We start from the raw sequence: 25,399 nt of genomic DNA, 5'->3' as shown, positions 1-25,399 counted from the left end.
TTTTGAAAGGAAAACCGACTTTTTCAATATTTTCAAAATCGGTTCAATCATTAAAACAACACTTATATCACATACATAAATTATGTGTATCATTAAAATCGAAATTAATTATAAAAATATATAATTTAAATTAAAACTTGTTCAAAATACTGTCAAATAAATAGCTTGACTTACCTTAGAAGGTTAAAACAAAAACTTTATTTATTTTAAATAAAATATTATCATTATTATTTCCTATTTTATTTAAAAACATTTATTCTTTTATAAAATCATTTTTATTTTTAATAGCACTAGATTTGAATTTAATCAATATTTTATAATTAAACTTACAAAATTTTTACAAAATGAAAACAAAGAAAATTGCTTTTAAAAACAACTTATGAGTTTTTGTTTTTTGTTTTCTAAAAGTGTTCTCATATATTTTCAAATAAATACACGAAAACACAAATTTTCCAAAATGAATTGGCAGTAGTTAGAATTAGGCTAATAGTTTTGCATGTTGGTATCATAACTGGTGGAGGCTCTGTGGAATCCCTTTCTTTCCAAAAGAAAGAGTGGTACTGCTATATAAATTCCACCCCAAGAGCAGAGTAAAAGATCCACTTGTTTGGGAATTCTAGGGTTGGTTTGATATCCGTATTTTATTTTTAATTATTTTATATGTTTATATAATTATTTTTTAAAACAATTTTTTAAAAAACAAATAAAAATAATAATAAAAACTTAAAATTAATTCCTAAAAAACACCATATTCATTATTTTTAAAAATAAAAATTAGAAAAAAGTTTCCTCCATGTTTTTCTATTTTTTATTCTAAAAAACAAAAATTTTTGAAACACAGTTGCCAAACATGATCTATTTTCTCTCTTCCTAGAAAATAGTGAAATGCAATCTTATATCAATCACCATTATTAACTGTAAAACCTCAGTCCTATTTATACATACATGTATATATATGATGATGAGACTAGTGCTAATTAGATATTGTACACAAACACAGCCAAGTGGCAGAAATGCTACCTAGCCAATGCATGCATACGACAAAATAAGAATTTGACGAAACCCAGGGTTTCGATTTGCAGCATGTTATGTTTTTAGATTTCATTGACATGTTAAACATCACAAAATATGGGTGGTATCCAAGTCTTATTATTAATTCCTTACGTAATTCTCCGCCATCTTCTGCCAATGTTAATTAGATTAAGAGAAGGGCAGCCTGCAAAATCAAAGAGACAATAGGGTTAAGGCATATCCAGTATTTCCTCAATCTAAACAAATACATCAAAGACACATTAGTGTGGATCACAACGTTGGAAAACAAAGGTTTTCTTTTCTGTTTGTTTTTTCTCTTTCAAGTGGGTAGATGCCAAGATTAAATTTGTAGCATGGAATGTAATATTTTCAATTGAACATGCATGTTAAGCTCACCCAAGCTTGAGAGATGTGTCAGAGCTGTCATCCTCTTGAGGAGGACCACTACTGCAACTGTAGACATTGGTGATAGACTCCGATGACTGGCCTTCCTCAAGGATCATGTTATCCGATTCCATAGTCATTAGCCGTTTTCCTTTACAGATTATTTCCATCTGCAATCCAAAATCTTGCGTGCCATTTTACAAAATTGTAAACTAAGGAAATTAAGTAGTTTAGATACTGATACAACTTCTTACTTTCTGTCTTAATTTGTTGTTCTCTTCCATCAGCTGAGCCCCCTGCGTGTTTAGAAGAAAGAAAGCAAGTGAACGGAAAAGGTAAGTAGTAGCTAATGATAATAATAATAACAGTAACAATGAAAAATGTGAAGATCGTAATTACCTACTCACCCTAAAATGGCTTTATATTATAGTATGAGAAGACCTAAAATTGCTTTAGATTATAGTATCAAAAGACGAGAAACTTAAACAAGAGTCAATATAGTGACACAATTTAGGCATTTCCTAAGCTTACGTGCGAACTCAACTTGTTTGGTGCTTTAACTAAATGAGGCCACCTCCTATTTATAAGCAACCAAGGAACTCTATGGAACCTACACAGGTTCCTTACATCTTTGGAATTCTTTAAAAACTCCCATACAAATCCTATGTACAAGTATTTACCAGAGATGAACTCTTTAGATAGTTCCACACTATTCCCTTGTCTTCCACCTTTGTATGAGGATGTGTGGACATCTTTATGTTTCTCTAGAAGCTTTCACACTTCTCCACTAGTAACTTAGCATAGATGACTCCAGGAAGTTGCAGAAGCTTCTTGCTCTCTTTTAAAAGCTCAAGGGAGGGTTAATCGAACAGGTTGTCGTATTAAGCTAATAAGGAGTACCAAGAACCTGTCCAGGACTGCCAAATATGTTTTCCTTTTTTTTTTTTTTATAGCTTCTAGACGTCTAGCATGGCTGGAACAGGTGCAGACAGTTAAAGTCACCGACTAAGATGAGGTGAAGTTTGTTTACTAACCTTTGTCTGGAGAGTGGCGATCTCGGTCATTATCCGATCACTCTAAAACAATAGGAAAGTTCCACATGTTATACTTAAAAACACTTAATGCAGTGCTTATGCATGACAAAAAGTAAATGGATGCAAAACCTTTGATTTGAGTACACGACTAAGTCCTGCTTCAAGCATTTTCTCTAATTTCAATAATTCCTCTATATTTAGTCCTTGGATATCCTCTCCCCTCATCTGCCTGTTACAAAGGGAAGTGTGGCTTATACCATGAACTTGAGTAAATATATGAACAAATCCCTTTATTAGCATATCAACAAATACCTCAGTTGATGGCTCTTATCTGCAATTTCTTTGCTCAATCGGACATGGTTGCTATTCTCAAGCTAACACAAGGGGAAAAAAAATTATGTTCAATATTGTGGCTTACAACTTATAGAGATTGAAAAGTAAAATTAGAGCTAGCTCAAGAGATTTTTATTAAAAAAAAATGAGGTCAAGACCCACATAAATCAAGTACTGTTGTAAGAAGTAGAAATCCATACAGAGGAAAAATTGACCTTCAAAAATTTATGACATGATCAACCTTTTGCAGCTATAAAAATATTCCTACATGTAAAGAGTTAAAACACTTATTTGAATAGCTTAAAAACAAAATATTCTTAAAAGACAATGGGACGATTTTCCGTTTCCATGGGGACTTGCCTCCAAATGGTCGCTTGACCAAGAGAAAATATGCAAAACTGGTAAGACATGTTACCTGCAGTTCAAGTGATGGTCCCTCCAACTTTTCCAGATTATTTGAGTGCATAGTGTACCTTCCAAGTATATCCTTCATACTTCATATGATAAAAGGATCACAAATTTCTTTAGAATGTTTCAAAGTCAAAAATCATATCAAACAGCTGAATTTAATTTCATACGGAAATTTATAGCTTAAGCCAGGATCTATGGAGTAGTCTTGATCAAAAAACATATAGAAGTATCCATGAATGACATTATTTCCCAAATCTATTTGACATATTGTAGTCCAAAATATTTTCCATTCATGCACGTACTGGCCATGACCTCACTTGACCATCATCAGCAAGATATCCAAAAAAAGGTGGGTGAGAGAGCCATTTTTAAGGATCAACCGATGACACATTTTGTTGGGATTGTATGCCCTCAAAGCCACTCTTTCTGACATTTTATTTTATTAATAAAACATTAATTATGAATTTTATTGCATGTCGACTATGACCATTGTATATAACATTAAACATGTACAAAAGTTCATGATTATCCATTGCTTACAAACTAAAAATTAGTTCATACAGTAACAAAAGAAAGTCGATAATCTCTTTTGGTCAATTGCAATGTATAGTTATTATATTATATATTGTGACTTGACTAGTCATAGAAGAAATTGAGATCACAATTTATACATCGGTATTTGTTGTACTGTTGGACATAGATCACTGACTAAATTGCTTCACAAAATGACTAATAAAGTATTAAGCTTGAGTAGCTTGTTAGACAGTAAATGTTCTTAATTTGAAAGGATGAATAGACTTAAGAGTTCCTAAATTGTACATTTTGATTTGCTCATGTGTATGATCCGAAGACCTACAATAGGAGTATAATTGCATGTGTAGTTAATTGGGCTTGTGGTTTCACTGATTCAAGTAAGGAATCCATATAGAAAATGTAGTCTTAGTTGATGTTGTATAATCATAGAAGTCCAAGCCTAGTGGTTTCATAAAAAATTGGTTCATGGAATTTTTTCTATTATTATTATAAGGATGTCTCTTATCAAAGGGACTTTTATGTCTTTTAGTGAGTGATCAAATATAGATAAAACTCAAGATCTACCAAGAATAAAAATGGTTAGTCAACAAGGTAGGTGTTCTTTTAACTTTATTGAATTAATCAATTTTTTTCCTCGATATCTTTTTTGGAACCAAGCATGCCCTAAAGAATTGAACAAAGTGATTTGGGAATGTATTAGAACCAAGAAGTTTTTACAATGCATGTGAAAAAATTGTTCTAAGGGCATTTTTGGTATTTCACACATTTCAATATTTTCATATATGGATATTTAATAAGTTATTTTTACTTAATAATAAACTACATATTCTATTTTATCAAAAGTCATATTAAGGTATTTCCAAAATTATGTTATGAGAATATTCTAAAATTTCCGTAAAGAATATTTTAGAATAATAATATAATTAGGAATAATTAACATAAATGGAAAGACTTTGACATTCTCTCTTATACTCTATAAAAAAGGTTGGTGGGAAGAGAATAGTAGAGAAGGAAAAAAAAATCTCTCTAAAAAAACCCTAGCCTCTAAAGCCCTTTTTTTCTTAAATCTATTTTTCCATAAAAGCACAAAGGTTCAAGAATGGTTCTAAGAAACCTACTCTCCAAGTGCACAAAGGTTAAGAAGGATGTTATTGAAGATTGTATGGTGCAAAAAAATGCTTCAACAAAGTTTGTGAATTTATTTACAAAAAAAGAGACATAAAAGATAAGAATATAAATAATTTTAGATTTTAGAATAAGGGTTATGATTTCTATTCAATATGAATGATCATGTATGTTTTTTGCTAATATTTAGAATGAGGTAATTCCGTATCCATACTTGTTTTTGAAAATTGAAAGGAGCAAAAGGATTGACTTTTAGCCTAAGTAAAAAATTTTAAATTTTTTCAAAAAAAATCTTTAGCTTTGCACCACCGTTATCTTATTCAAGTGGTATCAAAATCATCTCATATTTAAATAGGCAATCAAGTAAACCATGCATCTCTATTTTATGCGTGATATGATGATTAAGATCACATGGTTTGGATTTTATATGATGTTGAAAGATATATATATATATATATATACACACATTATGAATGGTTAAATATTTTTTAAACATCATATAAATGCAATTAATAAAGCAAGCTAGGATTTGTTTTATGGATTAGTTGAGTAGGATATTTTGGCACTTGCAAAGGGTTGCTTGGATATGAATTTATCGAGAAAAGGTAGTCCTAGTATTGTTCCCTATGCCTATAATTTATAATTCCTTTTCTAGATTTGAATGTAAGATCTTCTTATATGATCATAAGAAAAAGAATGTAAAATAGATAATCTAGAGTTTGGATTGATATTGAGATCTTTTTGCAACAAAGACAAGTCCAAGAAGTCTTAGAGACCCTAAAAGGAGTCTCATAGCACAAAATGGTAAAGGGGGGGAGTTACGAAGCCATACAGAATAATGAAGCGCCCTCTTCGATTATTTTATTTGTTTTGGATTTTTATGGATTTGGCTTGAATATTGTCTACATTTATAATTTTTATCATAATTATTCTTGTCTTTAAATGTATGTTTCATGAATGAAAAGTTTCGATGCTCATAGATCTAAACAAATGAAACTCTACAAGAAAATTTATGATGGTGAGGGGTGACAAGATACATAATCCCATGAGCTTCCATAGATTAACTCAATGTAAGGTATGCTAGAGCCTTGTCTATAAGCATGAAAGATGGATAATGTCACTAGCATACTACCTCCTAGTTTGAGTCCCATATTGGATAAAGTCCACATTAGTTTAGTGGGAGTAATCACTCCAAGGAGATACCCTCCTTTATTTTTACTTTGTTTTCTCGATAAAATGTCTAGCATTAATCCACTTGTTATGATACTTAAAGAGAACAAATTAATTTGACCAAATTATGTTGATTGGAAACTGTAATCTTAACATTGTGCTTACTGTTGAGGGGTAAAATTTGTAATCATTATGGTTCTCTTGCTTTACATGTCTTAGATGCACCACAAGAGGAACATCATACCTACACTAACTGGCATAAGGTAGATGAGGTGGTTAGATGTTATATTTTAGCATCTATCTCAAACGTGCTTCAACATTGGCAACAACATCAATCTATGACTACTACTAGCAAGATGATGCTAAACCTTAACAAAATGTTTGGTGAACATGGGTGAGAAGCTTGCCAAATCATGTTCAAGGAGCTAATGAATACTAAGATGATTTAAAGAACTAAAGATCAGATACCTTAATGAACTAGAGATTCTTGGAGGCCTCAATGAAGAGATTCTAGTGTTTATTCTACAATCTCATCTCAAGTCATTCCATCATTTCATGTTAAATCATATTATGAACAAATTACACTATACCTCGCCTAGACTATTGAATACCTTGTAAACATCAAAGAATATACTTAAATCTAAACCAAGTGCGATAGCTCGAGCTAGTTTTGTTACTAAAGAAAAGCTAAAAACACAAACAATTATATAAAAAATGGGCAAGAAGAGAAAAAAGGTTAGAAAAATAAGGCAAAAAAAAAAAAAAGATGAAGCTAACAAGATCGACAGGAAGTGATTTTAGCATGCCACAACTGCTCCAAGTTCATAGCAAAGAAGTGAGAAAGTATATATCAAGTCTTTAATATTGAAACATGTAGTATGGTAGACTCTACTAGCTCTTGAATTGTCTATTCAAACGCCATTAATCATGTTAGCAATTCATTGCAAGGGTTCTATATAAACAAAAACCTCAATAAAGGAGAGACGTATTTGACCCTAGTTCAAAAGCAAAGGTTGAAGTGAAAGCCATAGGTGTAGTTCGCTTGGATGTTGGTAGTAGGAGAATGCTAGTTTTAAATAATTGCTTTTATGCACCTAGAATTAGGCATAATATTATTTTATTTCTTGTTTAAATAAAGATGGTTATACCATTTCCTTATCCAATAAGGTTTAATAAAGAAACAATTTTCTATCATACATTCTAGTTTATTAAAGAATGATATGCATGTCATAAACTTTACTGCAAATAACGATGCTCCTAATCTTAATTTATTTGTAGCATTATCTAATAAAAGAAAACTTTTTGCATACACTCGACATATTTATGACATCTACGCCTAGGTCATGTTAATCTAAATAGGGTATAAAGATTGACCAAAAATGGGCTCTTGGAATCCATAAGCATTGGACTTCACCCAATATGTGAATCTTATATAGAAAAAAAATTTGACTAAGAGGCCTCATAAGACTAAAGGGTTAAGGGTAGATGATTTGTTAGAGTTAGTACATCCAGATATTCCCATGCGTATTCAAGCTTTAGGAGGCTATGAGTATTTTATTACTTTTATTGATGATTACTCAGGATGTGACCATGTTTACCTATTGCACCACAAGTCTGAATCTTCAAAAATATTCAAGGAGTTCAAAACAAAAGTGGATGACCAATTAGGAAAAACATCAAAAGTTCTTTGATTTGATTAAGGAGGTGAATACTCTTGAATGAGTTCAAGGACCATATGGTTAGTTGTGGGATTATTTCACAATTGACAACTCTTAGCATATCATAACAACATGGTGTTACAAAAAAGAGAAACAAGACCTTGTTAAACATGGTTAGTTTAATGACAAGATAATATTTAATCTTACATCCTTTTGGGGATATGTATTGGATACAACCACTTATCTTTTGAATCTAGTTCCCAATAAATCAATTCCTAAGGCACCATGTGAGTTATGAGTTGGGCCCCCAGTCTAAGACACTTATATAGCCCTACACACATTCAAAAGGGAAAGATAAACAAGTTGGATACTAGATCAAAAGTAGTGTGTTTGTTTATTAGATAACCAAAAGGGTTTAGAACTCATTTATTTCATGATCATAGATATTAGGAAATAAAAAGGTAGGCCCTAAGATAGATGAACTAATGGTAGAGAAAGAAATATCATATATGATGCGGGAAATTCCTTAACCCACACTAGAACTTCGTCATAGTGGGAAAGTTATAACACCATTTGGTAAGATACACGCTTTTAAGGGAAGCCCAAGAGGCAGTTCAATTGGAACATGCTCAAATGCCAATGATTATGATAAAGCTATTTCTAACAAACAAAGACACAAGCTAATAGCTTCATGCTAGGAAATCTAGATGGAGTCTATGTACTCTAGTAGATTTTGGGAGCTTGTAGAATCACCTTCTAGGATAAAACTCATAGAATGCAAGTGAATCTATAAAAGAAAAAAATGAGTAGATGGGAAGGTTGAAAACCTTCAAGGTAAGGTTGTTGTGAAACAATATACTCAAAAGGAAATAATCAATTATAAGGAAAACTTTTCACTTGTTGCCATGCTTATGTCCATTAGAATTCTTCTTTCCATTACTACATATTTTGATTATGAGATTTGGCAAATGGATGTCAAGATGACTTTTTAAATGGTCATCTTGAGGATGATATCTATATGACATAGCCAAAGGATTCATAGTAGAAAGAAAGAGCATCTCGCATGCAAGCTTTGTAAATCTATCTATGGGCTTAAACAAGATTTGTATAGTTGGAATAAACATTTTGACATAGCTGTCAAATCCTTTGTCTTTGATCAAAACATGGATGAGTTGTGTGTATACAAAAGGATAAAGAGAAACTTAGTGGTCTTCCTAGTTCTATGTGTAGATTATATGCTTCTCATTAGTACTTATGTGAGAGTATTATCATCAATCAAAATTTGGTTGTCAAATCCTTTTAATATGAAAGACCTAAGAGAAGCCAATATGTCATTGACATCAAGCTTTGCGAGATAGAAAGAAAATGATGTTAAGCTTGTCCTAAGAAATACATACAACAAGATACTAGTCAAATTTGCTATACATGAATCCCAAAATGGTTTATTGCCTTTCAGACACGGATTACCTAATTGCAAGAAGCAATGTCTAAAGACACTAGAAGAGGAAGGGTAAAAAAAGAAGGTTTCTTATCATTTAATTATAAGAAGCCTCATATATGGCATGTGATGCACTAGACTAGATATTTGTTATGTTGTGGGAATGGTTAGTTGTTATTAGTCCAATCCTAGACTTAATCATTGGAAATCAATTAAGCACATTTTCAAGTACGTGAAAAAAATAAAAGTTACATGTTGGTTTTCAATAGTGATGAGTTAGTGATCTAGACTAGTTAGTTTAGGTTAAAAATTTTGTTCCAAACATTCTTGAATTTGACTCTTATGTACTTCTTGGGTTTTACAATGGCTCTAAAGACACGAGATTGTTGCCAAAATTCATTCACATGACTATTTAGATAAGTACAATTGAGTTGTTCAGAGCATAATGATATACATAAAGCGTTGTTAGCTCAAAGGTTCTCCTAATTGTGTTTTGATATAACAAACCATGACTAAGTTGCTAATTATTTTGAATTAAAAGAATTTCAGGTTTTAGTTTGAAAATTCAAAAGGATATCCAAAAAATTCATCAAAAGACCAAATGGATGCAAAATCAAGACATATAGAAGACATTTTAATCTCAAGAAACATATGTAAAAGGAATGCATGAGTGCACTTAGGATTTTCATATATTTTCATGCATCTTTAAAAACTTAGTTTATGCATTAAAGTAAAATTTCCTTTAAAACTCGAATTTTCTTATACAAAACCTAGACAAATCATTTTAAATTTAACTTATTCATACTCTTAAAGGGCTTATCTAAGTGTTAGAAGTGAAAAAAAAAATAGAAAAAGATAGGTTTTCAGACCAAAATAGGTGAACTTGTCAAGGGATTGGTCAACCGGCCCAACCGATTAGGGTATCACTTGACCGATTAAGCCTTTCCAATCGAGGACCGGTCAAAAAAAATCTTCTCTTTCTTCCAGTAACTAAACATTCTTGATCGATGGGTAGGAATTCTTGATCAAGGCCCGATTGAGACTCAACGGTCACCTACCATGCATTTATTACTTAATGGCTAGTTAACTGGTCGACCCCCAACTTAATTGGTTGAGGCTACTTTTTGGTAGTTTTGGCTCCCGATGCTAGAAATCTATAAATTAATTTATGAGCATGAGAACACCTACATTCAATTGTTTCACTACATGTTTTTCACTTAAAAGCTTTTATTCTCTCCTTGATGCATTAAATCCTCATTTGCATATTCTTTAGTGCACCCTTGTCATTCTTCCTAGCATTTCAGTTGTATTTGAGCCTTTATTGAACTACCTTGAGAGTTTCTTTCATTATGTTTAAGTGAGATTGTGTGAATAGAAAGTTTTAAGTTGGTGGTTACTTAAAGGATTGTGTAAGAGCTCATTGGACCTAGAATTCGATCAAGTGTAAAAACATTGGAAGCTTGGTTGAAGCTTCAAGGATAGTGGAACTCTCACTCAATTAGGAGTTTAAGAAGAGTGGGCGTAGGCAAAGGGTGTCGAACCACTATAAAATTTGTATTTGCTTTCTCTAACTCTATCTCTTTACATTTGTGCTTCTTTTGCTTGAATTTGTTATGTTTGAAAAAGTTTTTTTAAAAACCCAATTCAACCCCCACGCCCACCCCCCTCTTAGGTGTTTTCCCAATTAAGATTAGCCTTATTTTTTCAAGTGTATATTGTAGGTTTAGGGTTTATATGCATAACAAGATAGAAAGTAGATTTTAAAAAATAAAAAAATAATTAAAAAAAAAACTTAAGAAGGAGCCTTAAGCACCTGTAAGGAGTACTCCAACACTCCTAACACTCAAATTCCCTTGGAGAATGTTCATGCATTCATGTTGTGTTTTGTGTGAATATCCCATATTTATTAGCTTTCCAAATCCCTATTTTGACTTTAATCTTTTGTAGAGAACCCATTCATGTTATTATCTTGTAAGGAACCTATGACTCTGATCTTCTATGCAACTTTTAATGTATCCAAGTCATGTACAATACAAGTGATATAGGTGTAAATGCTCGAATAGTAAATAATGCAATCAAAGAAGCCAAAAATCATAACATATAAATATATTAATGAGATCTTATTTGTTATATTATATCATGTTTTTAAGGGTTCTATTTTAACAAAAAGAAAGGGAAACACACAAAAAAGTATCATTTCATCAGAGAATTTTTGGAGAAAGGTTTGGATCAGCTTAGAACCTAACAGATCCATTCACAAAGAACCTTATAGGGAAAGTGTTCGGATCTCACATGAGGGTTTTAGGAGTTTGATGTAGTAAAAAATGGCTTTAAGTGCAAATAAGGAATTGTTGAGATTATATGCTTGAAAGCTACTATTTTGGACATTTTATTTAATTAATAAAATATTTATTATGAATTTTATTGTATATCTTGGATAGGTTGTGCATATTTTAATATATGAGCAGTATATTAAAGTGCTCAAAGTTCAAATTGTAGATGACCATGGTACATAGCATTAGGTGTATGGAAGTTCATGCTTATCAAGTCGTTCCAAACTAAAAATTAGGTCATAATCACAAAAGAAAGTGGGTAATCTCTTTTGCTCGATTACAATGAATAGTTACTATATTACATGAGTAACTTGACTCAATCATACGACTAATTAAGCTCACAATTTATGTATTGGATGAGGTTGCTAACTAGATGGTTTCATTAAATGACTGTTATAAAGCGCTAAGCTTGACTTGCCTAAGAGATAGTAAGTTCTCTTGATTCTGAAAGAATTAACGGATTCAAGGTTCTTGAATTGTATATTTAGATTGTTCATATGCATGATCCTAAAATCTTTAATAGGAATACAATTGGGTGTATAGTGTATTAAGTTTGTGGGTTCATTAATTCAAGTAAGGAATCCATGTAGAAAATATACTCTTGGTTACTAATGTATGATCATAGGAATTTGAGTATAATAGTTTTATCCAAAGAAAATGACTTATGAAATCTTTTTCTATTATTATAGATATACATATTATAAAAGGGATGTGTTCTATCAAAAGGATTCTAGTGTTTTTTTAGTAAGCCAATATATGGATAAGCCAAAAGTGCAGATTTATGCTTTGCTTATAGAAAATGTTTTGAACTAAAAAAATTCTCCCAAAAAATTTTCAAAATAATTTGGAAATGGATTAGAATCAACAAAAAGGTTTTTATAATGCATGTGAAAGTTTTGTCTTGCAGGCATTTATGATATTTCATGTGTTTCATATATTTTCATATCCGAATATGAGGTTCATTTGGATTGTTGTCTCATTGTGATTTCATTTATGAAGGTTGATTAATTTTTTGGGCTTGAGATAATTATTTTATGGTTGTGCAAAGTTTAACTAGCCTTTCATTTTGTAACCTTCATCTATGGAGAGGGTTTAATACTAGAGTAGTAACAGTAGGAGTTGGTAATTTCTTGTGCACTCTAGTTCTTAGTTCTTACCACACCTTATTCTCTACATGTGAGTATTTTTCATCACTTCACCTATTCTTTTGGGAGGAAAAAAAAACTGGTGTGTGTCCAGTCACTTGCCATCACTAAGACTTGTTCATGGTTTAGGAAATTCGGTATGAATTCTTAATTACATATCCCAGCTACTGTGTTCTACAAATTAACTTTAGGGCAAAGCTTAGCCACTCAGGGATTGAACTTAGCTTTCAACTTTCAACTTTCAACCACCATGTTAAGACCTATTCGAAACTGAACTTAAGTTCTGAACATAATAGGTGGCATAACAAATTGAGTTTGAGGGGCACCTTGGCTTAGGGCAGTCTTTGATCAAGTTCTGATAATGTTTTGACATGGGGGAAGAACTATCCTTGATTTCATTTGCATGAAATATAATTCAAACTAGTTCAGAACCTGCAAAACTGGTGTAAATGGATGATGATCAGAACTGGAGCAGAGCCAAGCACTTGAACTGCATGCCTTAAGAAGATGCCTTCAAGTCTGATTTTGAGCTTAATATACATGAATTAAACTGGTGTCTCCTCAAGCCATCTTAGGCTTTTCCTACCAATCGGCCCCTTTGATGGGCATGACCTAAAAATTTATATAAAGAACCCTTTTATGTATATATATATGTATTTCATAGAATAGGATTGCTAGCGACGTGGTGATTAGTTAGAAATCAAACTGTTCGACTTATAAATAAATTTAAGAATGCACCTTGAAGGTAGAGTTTGTACCCACATCAAGAACAATTCAGCTGAAGTTTTTTATGCACCTTCGATGTCTCTGTCAAACTAGGTGTTGTCAAGGTGTTATCATATATACATTTTATTGTAAAAACCCAAACTCTTTCCAAGTCAGCTTTCAGTCCAGGCTATCAAAAACTAGATAATATTAGTTCATTTCCTCTTATTTCTAGTTGTGCATTGAATTTGCCAATGTGCAAGATTTAAAAAAGTAAAAGACTCGTTGCGCATAAGCTGGCCCAGACATCCACGGTTATAAAAAAAAAAATAAAAGACTCGTATGTGTAATATGTTGTAACAACTTGCTCCCTCCCATACAAATATTGTTTGGTTTGAGCTCAAAGAGTCTTCAAAGCTTTAAAATGTGTAAAGAATTTTTTCTCCTATGAGGCCAAATAGATAAGTACTTGTTACAGGACCAAACAAACTCATGCACTAGAGTTGGGAATTGGTTTTGATATCATTTTATAACGTCTCACTCCTTCCCATGTAATTATTGTTCACTTTAACCTCAAAAGTTACGACTTTAAAATGCGTCTATATAGTTAAGAGAACCTCATATGTATATATATATATATATAGCATAAAAAAACTTTTCTTCTATCCAATATAGGATATAACATATACGGTGAAGAACAAATTTTTGATAAATATATAAGAAAATCTTAAATTGCATTTACAAAAAATACATAAAAAATAGTTATAAAGATGGTTAGGAATTAAAAAATTCAAGAAAAAAATACTAAATCAAAATTTAGGTGGGTTGGGTCAAGTTTGATAGTCAATCCAAACTTAAACCCAACCCAAGGTTCAACCCAAGTTTATTTTTTTTAACTTAAAACTTGGGCTCAAATTGGATTAAACTTGGGTTAGTAAATATGCATTCCAATTGGTTGGGTCCATAAGCTTAATACATGTTTCCTTAAATATTTTACTAGTCAATCTATTATAAGTGGCATACATTTAATTATAATTCTAGAACCGTTGCTATTTGATATGTTGAAACATAAATTTATAACATTGATTTACTTGATCAATCCAATAGTCACAACCCTTACTATAATTAATAAAATGAACTAAATTTTTTAAAATAAAACAAAAGACCATCACATAAGATTGATTGACATTTTAAAGCAATTTCCAAACGAACAATCAAATTAGGAGTAAAAGTGATACCTCCTAAATATTTTAAAATTAATTTTTAATTTATAAATAAATTACGCAAACAATCCACTCAAATTCGAAGAAAATATTTTAAAATGAACTTTTAATTTACAAATAAATTACACAAACAATCCACTCAAATTCGAAGAAAATGTGATTTTTCTTATATGTTTCTTAAAAGTAATTTAAAAGTTTATTATCAATCTTTCATATAATAGCAAAAGTACAAAGCAAAATCAAGAAAGATAAATTAATTATTCATAATAGTAAAATAACAAAAATCTTTGCAAGTGCATCAAACCTCAACTTCAAATCATTCCTAACATTTAAAACTATATATATATATAATTGGGTTCGAGTAGGCTCGGGTTTCCTGAGCATCTAACTCAAGCCTAACCCAGATTTAATTGGGGTTAATATTTTTTGTCCAAATCCAACCGAAATTACAAATTAAGTTGCCCAAAAATGTAAAAGGTGGGGTTGGGTAATTAGGTTTGCTTGAACCTATCCCAAGTTGCAGCCCTTGAAGAAGTTGACAAACCATTATAACATGGGTTGTCTGTTCGAGATTGTTTAGTGTGACCATAGGGCCATATAGGCAGTTCTTAAGGAACATGCATGTTTGTCTACCCAAGCTCGCTATCACATGCATTCATAGAGCTTATGCGACCGTGAACAAAGCTGAGGGCACACCGTTATGGAAACTGATGGCTAGGAAACTTCTATATAATTATGAAATTTCCAATATTCCTACAGTTCAAATCTTATTATTTCACTGGACAGACAATACCATGAAAGGAAGAGACTGACTTATGAAAAAACAATATTGTTTAAAAGAGCACCATGCAATCAAGTAACTAAATCCTTATGTTCTTATCCGTCAACATGTTTTAAAAGAATAAGGGAATATTGATATGGTTTTTTGAGGAAATGATCAACATATTATTTTGACAGAACCTAAGAATTGCTTAGACACTGCATCACCTAGAGAAAGGCACCATTACCTAGCCATACCAAAAGCACAGTTACCTATTCTGGTTTTCACCAAGCCACGGTAGTGTTTCTCCCACTGTTATATCTATCTAAATCTTCAGATAAGTAAGTTTTTATTGGCTAAAAGGACCTTTCCAGAGCTGGCTTATTTTGCAATTGGCCAGCTACTTGAAATTAAGCTTCAAATGGAAGAACCAGCTAAACCTCATTCTTGAAATATCAGCAACACACCAACTAGCCAAATATGAGCTAAGACACCCTTTCATCATGTTCACTAACCAGTCAGATCTTTCTTTATATATAGAAGTTGTGCGATGTGCAGATATACTTAGTCCATTTTCAGCAAAGTAGCTCATTTTTGTAATTTATACACATGATATTAATGTCTTTTCAAGTAGCACATCACCCAAAAGTAGAGTGATTAGGGAATAGACCAAGAGTGTCCATAAATCAAACAGACAGACAGACAGATATGTACTCAACAATCATAACCTTGTGAATCTGAGCATCTATATCGTCAATCACATGTATTGTAGACTTGCAGTCAGCTTATGGTGAAGGACCTCGGTAGTCTATATTCTAAAAGGTTTGAGTTTAGGTCACGCAGACATGGGTTTCATTAACTCCAGATCAATATCATCTAATCACTTTGCAATTCTAAATGAGCCCCAACTTTGGTTAATTGACCACTGTAATTGTCAAGCTTCAACAACTACTAAAGGCTGTTGGTTTGCAGCGAGAATAAATGAAAGAATCAACTTCCCCATTATCCCTAACAGGCTAACCCCCAGAAGAAAAGGAAAAGGGAAAGAAAAAGGAAAAGGAAAAGTACGTGCAGTGAGGTATCGATGGATGACATGATGATAGATAAGTGCTTGACCCATGTAGTGGTGGCTCTAGCTAGTAGGATAAGGAGGTATACTTGCACTACCTAACGGACACAAATTAAGTTCCTACAAACCCCAAATATGATCACAAACATTAGACTAGTCTTAAATGGAAATGTTTTTCCACGGTACTACAACATGAGATATATATAAATGTAAAAGATTTTATGTAGGATAGTTTATGATCTCCACCTCTTTCATACCATAAATGAAGAAATTTTCAGTACGGCGAGGCTCCAAAAGCTGTGTGAGACACACCCAGAACCAGTTTCAGTCTTATTTCAGCAGCTAGAACTTATAAGCAAAGCTGAAGAATCTATATGCAATGAAGAAGAGGGTCAACCAGAAAGAGCTGAGGAAATCCTTGCAGAGTTGAGTTCTATAATTCCTTATTTTCTTAAATGGGTTGTCTCAAAAGTTGATGAAAGTGGTGTAGTGTAGTGTGAGACACGAGGTTCCTCCACTTCTTGTGCTTAGAAACCAGAAACCGAGGGATTTCAGGGAAGATCTGGCTATGGTTCCTTTTCTGTTCTCCTATTTTCTTGTTTTGAGAGATGAGTTTTTTTCAAAACCTTGCATCGAATCATGTCAAAGCTCTCGGGCTTCGTTTATTGCTTTGAAAGGATGAAACTCAAAACCCTCCTTCTCAGGAAGTTGAAAAAAATAAAGAACACATTGGTCTCATTAATGAAGACATCTAGCAAGAATAGAAGAAAGGAGAGGAAAAGAGAAAGCAGTACCTGGAGCTGGAATAGTCAAAGAGCTTCCCAGTGGAAGAGAAGATGATGAGAGCAACCTCAGCATCACAGAGAACAGAAAGCTCTTCAGCTTTCTTGAAAAGCCCTCGTCTCCTCTTGGAGAAGGTCACCTGCCTCGCCGACACGTTATCGATCTTCCTGATCTTGATCTTCTCTCTCGCCATTCTTCTCACGCCTCCACTGTACACCGCTAAACCCTCATCACATTTTCCGCATAAATACAAAATACTCACATAGAATGCCCAAAAAGAGAAAAACCCTTGTGCCGATTTCACCCAGAACCCCTCGCTCAAGATCTAGGCATAAAAAGCAAAAGAAAAACCCCCAGAAAATCCCACCAATCACAGTGAAAAGAAACAAACGAAACATGCAAAGAAGGAAAGAAGGAGAGCTCGGCATTGGTGGGTGTTTCTGAATTGAATTTACCTGAGTTGAGGAGATGATTTGTATCGCAGCAGAAGGAAAAGACCGCACAACCAAATCAAAGAAAGGGAAAAAAAAGGGGGAGAGAAACTTCAAGTTTGGTGTTCCAGAAAGGAAAGTTTGCCTTCCCTTTTATAGCTAAACAGACTAACAGAGTCACCTTTTATTTTCTATCTATGGCTTTCCCCCATTTTGGGGTTTAAATAAAATAAGATAAAAATTAGTTTCGGGAAAATATCTTTAAGTGAGAGAGCGAGCCAACCAATGAAACCTAGGCGACAGTATATATTTATGTGGACGTCGAGGATCGCTTTCCGTACAGTTAGCCATGCCGCCATCAATACCTTTTCCTCTCTCTCTCCCCCCTTCAAGCGTAAGCCTAAAGCCCCTCAGTTCCTCCATTTACTTTAGCAGTCTCCACCGGTTTCCCTTTTGGGTTGGAATTAATAATACCATTTGGTTTGCATTTTTGGTAATCTTTATTGGGTGCTGATTTCCTTATAAAATTTATATATGGAATTTGGGGTCAAAATGACCCATTTGATCACAAAAAATATGCGTATTAGGCTCCGTTTAAAACTTATATTTAATATAATCTCTTTCCCATTGTGACATCATCAATAAAATCTTAGTTAACAATTAAAATCTTATTTTTTTAATTAAATCTTCAATTAGCACTTACAATATTAGGGTAAAAAATAAAATCATAATTCACAATTAAAACTTTATTTTTTAACTAAAGTCTTAATTGATAATTAAAGTTTCAACTTAAATTGTTTTAAAAAATATTTTTTTAACGATATATTCCCTACTCGGTAATGAAAAGTATGGTTTTAAAAACCGAAACAGACCACCTGGTTCAGCCGTCAACTAGTCACAGTTTCGGTCAATTGGACCAAAAATAGGTTGAACCATAATCAGACCTGTTGAACCGACGATCCGACCAGTGAACCGGGCGAATCGAACAGTTTGATTTTTTTTTTTATAGCATCAAAACGATGTCATTTTGATTGTTCCAGCATCAAAACGACGTCGTTTTGGAGGCTATAAAAACACCTTCCAAACCTTTTCTCAGTCTGAATTGCAGTAGTTGTCGCCCACCCGCCCCAACTCGCCGCGACACCCACATCGGGACAACTCACACCGATGGCCTGGAAGCCTTGCAAAACCTCCCTCCACCCGTCGTTATAGAGTTGCCTCTTCCCTGCCGCATCGTTGCAAGCCCCTCTGCATCTGTAAACCCCCCTTTCCCCGCGGCACACCCTCGAGCCCAATTGCAAAATTCCCCCATCCTCCCTCCTCACCTCTCCTAAAATCTCCATCACCGGAAAACCTTGTCACCGACCACCCCCCACGCCACTTGTTTCAAAGGCTCAGTAGGTTTTGGTTTTGTGGCTCGTAGATGAATGTGATATGATTAGACAAGCTCCATGGCTAGCTGCAAAATTCCCCCATCCCCCTTCTCCTCTCCCAAAATCCCCTAGTTCCTACCGTATTCCATTTTTTATTTTTTAAATTGTAATTTTTATGTTTTATATTTAATATCTTAATATTTAGCTTTTTTTTTTTTTTTTTTTGTTGATTATAATTGTAATGATATATTTAATATTTAAAATTTTCATTTTCATTTTATTTATTGCACATTGAAATTTTAATTTTTTGAAATTATTGAATTAATTGACATCTAGAGGTAAAAAACTTTGTGAAAAAACTCAATAAACAAAGTAGATATTATCAAAATTTAGATAGAATTTATTATTTTTATTTATTAAAATTTTAAATTTGAATAATATATAAAAATATATATTTATAACGTCACTGGTTGAACCGGTGTTTAACCACCGGTTCAACCAATAAACCATGAACATATAACTTTTTTGGTTCAATAATCTATCTGATTTTGAAAATATTAATAAAAATACTACATTGATTCAAAACTCTTATACATATATATAAAAGGAAGTTGTTTGTATGGAAAAAATAATAACGCATTTTAAATTTGATTAATACCTACTAAGAAAGTGGAGATCAATGAAAATTTTAAAATAATTAATAATAATTATTAGAGGTCAAATGTGAATTTAAGTGCTTGTATTAACTGAAAATTGATATTTTTGCTTCAACCATCCATATAAAAAAGGGACTCATGATGTTTTGGGATCAAAATTCATACAATAAATTCTGAAAACCCTTGTCGCATTTAACCATTTGAATAAAGAAATGTACTCATTCTTTTGGGGTTTAAACAATCCTGGTTTCCACTGCTAAACAGACTGATCATATCTCATAATTGCTCAGCTTTATTAAAACACATTCAATACATGGGAGGTACTTTGAAATGAAATCACTATGCCCCAGTGGCAACTGATCATTTAAGCAGTTTGTCCAAACAAGTCCTTGCCAGTCTCCGCATTGATTACAAACACGGAAGAAAGGAAAAAGAGAAGATCCAAAGAAGATCGAATCAATATAATTTATTTTGGTTGATTTGAATGGGTTATTCGACCTCTTTTAGTTACGCCCATGGGATAAGATAGACAATAAAGGAGAAATCCCAAGCATATGAGATGGATGATACAGGAGAAATGAGTTGGCAGTGTGGAAGGAATCTTGCAGGGCGGATGATAAGGGCCCCCTACCCTTACTCCACTATAGATATTCTGGGTGAGGACAAAAAAGGCCAAACAGTAGTATCTACGTGAATTGGTTGCTGCTTCTTCATCGTCTCTCTTTCCCTCACCCCATCTTCTCACTCTGCAGCCTCGTAAACATGCGATTCATGTGGACGTGTTCTTCTACGTTTTTAAGTCTACCTCATAAAAGTTTTATCAGAATGTTTCATAGAAATTCTCAGTATGTTTCATTGAAATTCTCTGTGGTCCCAAAAGTGGGTCTCTTTTTTGTTTGAAGCTTTTGATAAAATTGTTTTTTCTTTTTCTCTTTCCCTTTCAATTTCTTTTCCTCAGTTGGCGTTGGACTCACGCGCTTTGGGGGGAGACAAAAGAAATTGGATGGGAATTTTTTTTTCTTTGTTTCTCCTCATTAAACAACACATGTTTTTGGATTTATTTTATAAAGTTTTTCTCGAGCCTCGTTGAAATTTGTTCTATTTATAGGAATTGCAAATATCATAATCCCCAAAAAAAAAGGATTCATTGTAAGTAAAAGTTGAGGCATGATTGGCTTGGTGGAATTTGTTGGAAACCATAAGAGAGAGATTGTTAGTGAAATGATGCAATAAATGAAGAACATATGATGGAAATGACATGGACATGTGTTGAGAACCCCCCTCGAGGTAGTGGGGGATTAAAGATTTACTGAATTGTATTCCAAATTGAGAAGTGATTAATGTAATAGTTAAAGAAAAAGAAGAGGGGGTTGGTTTAAAGCAAGGATACCCAAGAGAAAAAGAAGAATAAAAGAGGAAGTGCATGCTTGATTCCCTCGAAAGCGAGGTTTGGAAGGAAGTAGGTGTTTTTCAACCCTACATCATATCGACTTTTTCTATCCTCTTATCACATTCTTTGTAAAAGTGAGTCACCCAAGTTGGTCCAGTGCCTTGGTCTCTTTTTATATCGACCACCTCGTCCAAATTAGCCCCACCTTCTGGGGGTTTCTAAAAGTAGGGAATCACCCCACCCCCACCCCAGCCTTTTTCTCTTGGAACAATGGGGAGCTCAAAATATATGGCTGCAACCCTGCCTGGGTTCATGGTGATTGGCAGTGAGTGATTGATTGGTCTTTCTCTTATGGGTTGGCTTAGTCATGGGGGTGGGACTTTGTTTAATCAATTCCTACACTGGAGTGTGAGACATTGGAGAAGAGTCAAAGCATAATGAGACATAGTTCACAGTGCCAGTCACTGCAATGCCTGGAACTTAGCATGAAAATTCTACCCGAGGGGATGCTGCCCTTTACCCAGAGATACGGTTTTCAATGCAGCAAAGGAGGGAAGAGCCATTCCAAGTCTTGGACTTCATCCTCCCCTATTCTTCCCCAATCCCAATGCGACCCTTTCATCACCCAGGAGCCAACAGTCATACCCCATACATATATACATATGGGTTATTTATTGACCCAAAATCTACTATATTTTTCACCAATTATCATCATGCGGTTGCCATCAAGTCATTTGTCAATTTATTCCTGGGCATGCTATTTGTGGAAAAGATTATTCATCCCTCCCTTTACAACTAGATACCATTGAATCCAACTCGATTCGATGTTATCGTATTGAGTTGTTTGAGCCCGCTTCGAACAAAGCAACTCGATGGTCCAACCACATGGTTGGGTAATCATTGAGAATATATTTTGATTCAATTCATATTTTGGATAAAACTATGAGTTTAATCAATATTGAACAAAGATGACCTAATCACCCTTCATTGCAATTCTTTTTGTTTATGTTATAATACAAATTTTGAAAATAAATATAAACAAAGAAAGTGGGTTTTGGAACCTGACAAGGAATTTGGAAGGGCAATGGTTGAGGACTTGGAACCTTGGAGCAACAATGAAGGAGAAAATCTGTGAAATCTAAAATTTCAATTTGAGGAGAGGGTATGGTTGAGCCTTAAATATAATTGCATAGGGATCAAAATCTAGATGAAGTTAAATTGATTTACTTCATGGTGACATCAAATTTTTTGAGTTGGAAAGAAATCAAGAAAGGGAGTGATAAAATTGTTATTTAGGCATGAAAAATGATTTGAGGAAGCTTAGTATTGAAATTTTGATTTGTATACTTTTTGAAATCGAAATTATGATTTAAGATTAACATTAAATCATTTTTATGATATGGTGAATTTTTTGGGCCCACATTTGTTAGAGGCATTTTTACCATTTTTAGAAATCTTCTAAACATCTTGTAATTTGAATTTTTTAATTTAGTTTAGAGTCTTTAAAAAAAAATTATATCTATTTCATTTTCTTGCATTTTCTTGGTTACCAAACATGGGAATCAAGATTGAATTCCTTACGATGATAGGCGAATCTTCGTTTACCTAAAGGAGGACGACATCTAAAGGAGAATTTACTTTAAGAGAACATCTATTGTGGTAAAATTTTATTCCCAAGTCTCAAATTTTTAATCTCAACTACCAATAAAAGAAAATTCTCAGCAAGTCTACCAAGATTAAATACAAGCTTATCTTCATGATTTGTTTCATCGATGGTAGAATTTGATCAAAGATGAATGAAATCTTATATTAAATCTTGAGATGAATTATGACTTGAACGTTGTAGAGATTTGAATTCAAAATAGTTAATTGTTTTAAGAATCGCTTGATCCGTAACATCCATTATCATTTTGTGATTATGGATTTTTTATCATCGTTTATTGAATTATTGAAATGGATAAAATCTGGATATAATAATTAAAATTGAAGTACATATTGTTTGGGCTACCATTCGTTTCACTTGAGTAGTTTTTTTGATAGAAACACTAACAATACAATAAATTTATATTTTATTTTTATTGTGATTTAATTTGAAAATGATAAAGACAAAAAGATGAAATATGTTTAAGTTTTTAAATTATTCATATATTTCTTAAATTTTTTGTAATTTATTTTATTAATTTAATAACATACAAAAATACATATTCATGACAACACGGTTGGCCCATTGTTATGGGCCTGAGCAATTTCGTTTTTAACGATTCTGAATTCCAAGGATTTGGGCGGGCATGGGTATAGACTGAGGTGGATTAGAACCTGAGGCACTGGCCCATGATTGCAACAAACACATGCGGCCCAACCCAGGAGCCTGTCCAGGTTGGCGCCCATGGTTGGGCCAGGTGCGAGTCAATTAACTCGGGATCCAGACAGAGACAATGGTAAGTTTTTCCAAAGCCAAACCCAGAACAGAACACATCAAGTTCAAGTTATTGTCCATGGAGTCATGTGCTCCATGTTTAAAATCTAGGTCATAACTTTCATTACCACCAGGCACCAGGCACCAGGCACCAGGCACCAGGCAATCTTTATATCTTATGGGGGCATTTCTATTCAAGTATGCTTCATGTTTTTAAAAAATAAAAATAAGAATAAAAGAATAAAGGAAATATTTTATATTCCAAAATTCTAAATTGAGAGACAGAAACACCCACTTCCTCCACGATGCAGTAGAGGGTAGAGCAGAGTGTCGTTAGAAATGGTTGCAAACAAAAGGAAGCCATCGTTTTCCCCCAAGTTGTGATTAACCCAAACACCAAATACCAAAACGAAACACACCCATCTTCACCATCCTCCAAACCCGGAAATGGAGGAAGGAAGCAACAACAGGGCTGAGGCCGAACGCCTACTGGGTGTCGCCGAGAAGCTTTTGCATACCCGTGATTTCAATGGCTCTAAAGACTTCGCAATTCTCGCCCAGGAGACCGAGCCCCTCCTCGACGGCACCGATCAGATCTTGGCCGTCGCTGACGTCCTCATCGCCTCTGAAAAGCGCATCAACAACCACCACGATTGGTACGCCATCTTGCAGACCGACCGCCGATCCGATGACCTTGATCTCATCAAGAAACAGTATAGGAGACTCGCTCTCCTTCTGCACCCGGACAAGAACAAGTTCGTCTTCGCCGATCACGCCTTCAAGCTTGTGGCGGACGCCTGGGCGGTCCTCTCCGACCCCGCTAAGAAGTCGCTTTACGACAACGAGCTCAGCCTCTTCTCCAAAGTCGATCTCGCGGCGTTGAAGGGTGACAGATTGCCGGTGAGGCGGAGCCTCAGGAAAAACAACAACGGCAGCAAGAAGCCTAAGGGAATGGAGGAGCCGAGCTCCGGCTCGTCCGATGATCAACGGCCGTTGCGGCTAACGAGTTTTTGGACAGCCTGTCCATATTGTTATATATTGTATGAGTACCCTAGGGTTTACGAGGGTTGTTGTTTGAGGTGTCAGAATTGCCAGAGGGCGTTTCACGCGGCATTGGTACCGTCGTTGCCGCCGTTGGTGCCGGGCAAGGAGGCCTATTACTGCTGCTGGGGTTTCTTTCCGCTAGGGTTTGCAATTTCTGGGGCAGAGGGCGGAAAGGGTAAGGGTGCGGGAGGGTTTCCAAATTGGATGCCACCCATGTTTGGAGGTGGAGTTGCGGCGGAGGGCGGTGGCGGGAGTGCTGGTGGGGTTGGGGTCGTAGAGGTGTCGGACGGAAGTGCATCAGCTGGATTGGTGAAGCCGAAGAGGAGGGGAAGACCTCCAAAGAAGGCAGTCCACGTCTAAATTATGGTTTTTGCGGAGGACTGGAGGAGGGGCATGAGGGAAGGTGATGATGAGATAGGTTTTTACTTTTTTTTTTCTCTCTTTTCTCTTCACTCTTGCCCTCTTCTTCTTGACCGTGGATCGGGGGTGGAAGTGGAACTGCATATAGCCAATCTTGCTATTCAATGTTGTTTTGTTTTGTAGATTTTGGCTCTCAATCTTTTGTTCTTGGACTGCCTGTAAATTATATTTTGCAGTAATGTCATTCCCTCTAGTTTTCTGCAATACACTCCCCACCTTTTCCCCCCTCTTGATTGTATTTCTTGCTCGAGAGTCGAGAGTTATAAATACATACACCATAATTCTTTTCAAAATGTCTATCATCATTTAGAAGACTGAAGTTAGTTGGTTTGAATCGAATTATTAATGCTCTGATTTCTTTCCACTTTTTTTTTTTGTTTTCTGCATATAAATTTAGTCAGAGTCCAACACCATAGTCACAGCTACTGCTTGATCTGTTTCTTGCTTGAAATTGATGGTCAGTTTGTCAATAACTTCAATTGCAGTCTGGGTATTGGACAGCTGAGTTGAGGCACTATGATTCCAGGAAACT

The 25,399-nt window shown here is 34.2% G+C and overlaps 2 protein-coding genes across 4 annotated transcripts; one reads left to right on the top strand and one right to left on the bottom strand.

Moving 5' to 3' along the window:
• Positions 1–881: 881 nt before the first annotated feature.
• On the bottom strand, positions 882–17,778 carry LOC100260900 (MADS-box protein SVP). Of its 3 annotated transcripts, none has more exons than XM_019216215.2 (9): positions 17,593–17,778; positions 17,149–17,363; positions 3,199–3,277; positions 2,763–2,824; positions 2,580–2,679; positions 2,451–2,492; positions 1,671–1,712; positions 1,429–1,586; positions 882–1,216 (listed from the first exon to the last, which is right to left on the bottom strand). In XM_019216215.2, the coding sequence occupies exons 2-9, from the start codon at positions 17,328–17,330 to the stop codon at positions 1,201–1,203; spliced, it is 681 nt and encodes a 226-aa protein (XP_019071760.1). In that variant the 5' UTR covers positions 17,331–17,363; positions 17,593–17,778; the 3' UTR covers positions 882–1,200. The 3 variants fall into 3 exon arrangements, with proteins under 3 accessions (XP_019071760.1, XP_010664403.1, XP_002285687.1); XM_010666101.3 differs by having other exon boundaries at positions 17,149–17,356; XM_002285651.5 differs by having other exon boundaries at positions 17,149–17,346; positions 17,593–17,776.
• Positions 17,779–23,469: 5,691 nt separating this feature from the next.
• Positions 23,470–25,071, top strand: LOC100260770 (uncharacterized). The gene has a single exon (XM_002283827.4). It carries the CDS (start codon positions 23,851–23,853, stop codon positions 24,805–24,807), a length of 957 nt encoding a protein of 318 aa, XP_002283863.1. The 5' UTR covers positions 23,470–23,850; the 3' UTR covers positions 24,808–25,071.
• The last annotated feature ends 328 nt before the right edge of the window (positions 25,072–25,399 follow it).

The sequence above is a fragment of the Vitis vinifera genome, chromosome 18, assembly GCF_030704535.1.
Source record: "Vitis vinifera cultivar Pinot Noir 40024 chromosome 18, ASM3070453v1".
NCBI lineage: Eukaryota > Viridiplantae > Streptophyta > Magnoliopsida > Vitales > Vitaceae > Vitis > Vitis vinifera.
The sequence above is the reverse complement of the archived record's forward strand: the minus strand, read 5'-3'. Positions and strand labels throughout refer to the sequence as shown.

Bases quoted from the DNA above. Each gene is read 5' to 3' on its own strand.
- LOC100260900 (XM_019216215.2), bottom strand. From the start codon at position 17,330: ATGGCGAGAGAGAAGATCAAGATCAGGAAGATCGATAACGTGTCGGCG. The intron at 3,278-17,148 runs GTACTGCTTTCT...TATCATATGAAG, and splicing joins TTTGACTATTCCAGCTCCAG to TATGAAGGATATACTTGGAA. The intron at 2,493-2,579 runs GTTTTGCATCCA...CTATTGTTTTAG, and splicing joins GTCGTGTACTCAAATCAAAG to AGTGATCGGATAATGACCGA.
- LOC100260770 (XM_002283827.4), top strand. From the start codon at position 23,851: ATGGAGGAAGGAAGCAACAACAGGGCTGAGGCCGAACGCCTACTGGGT.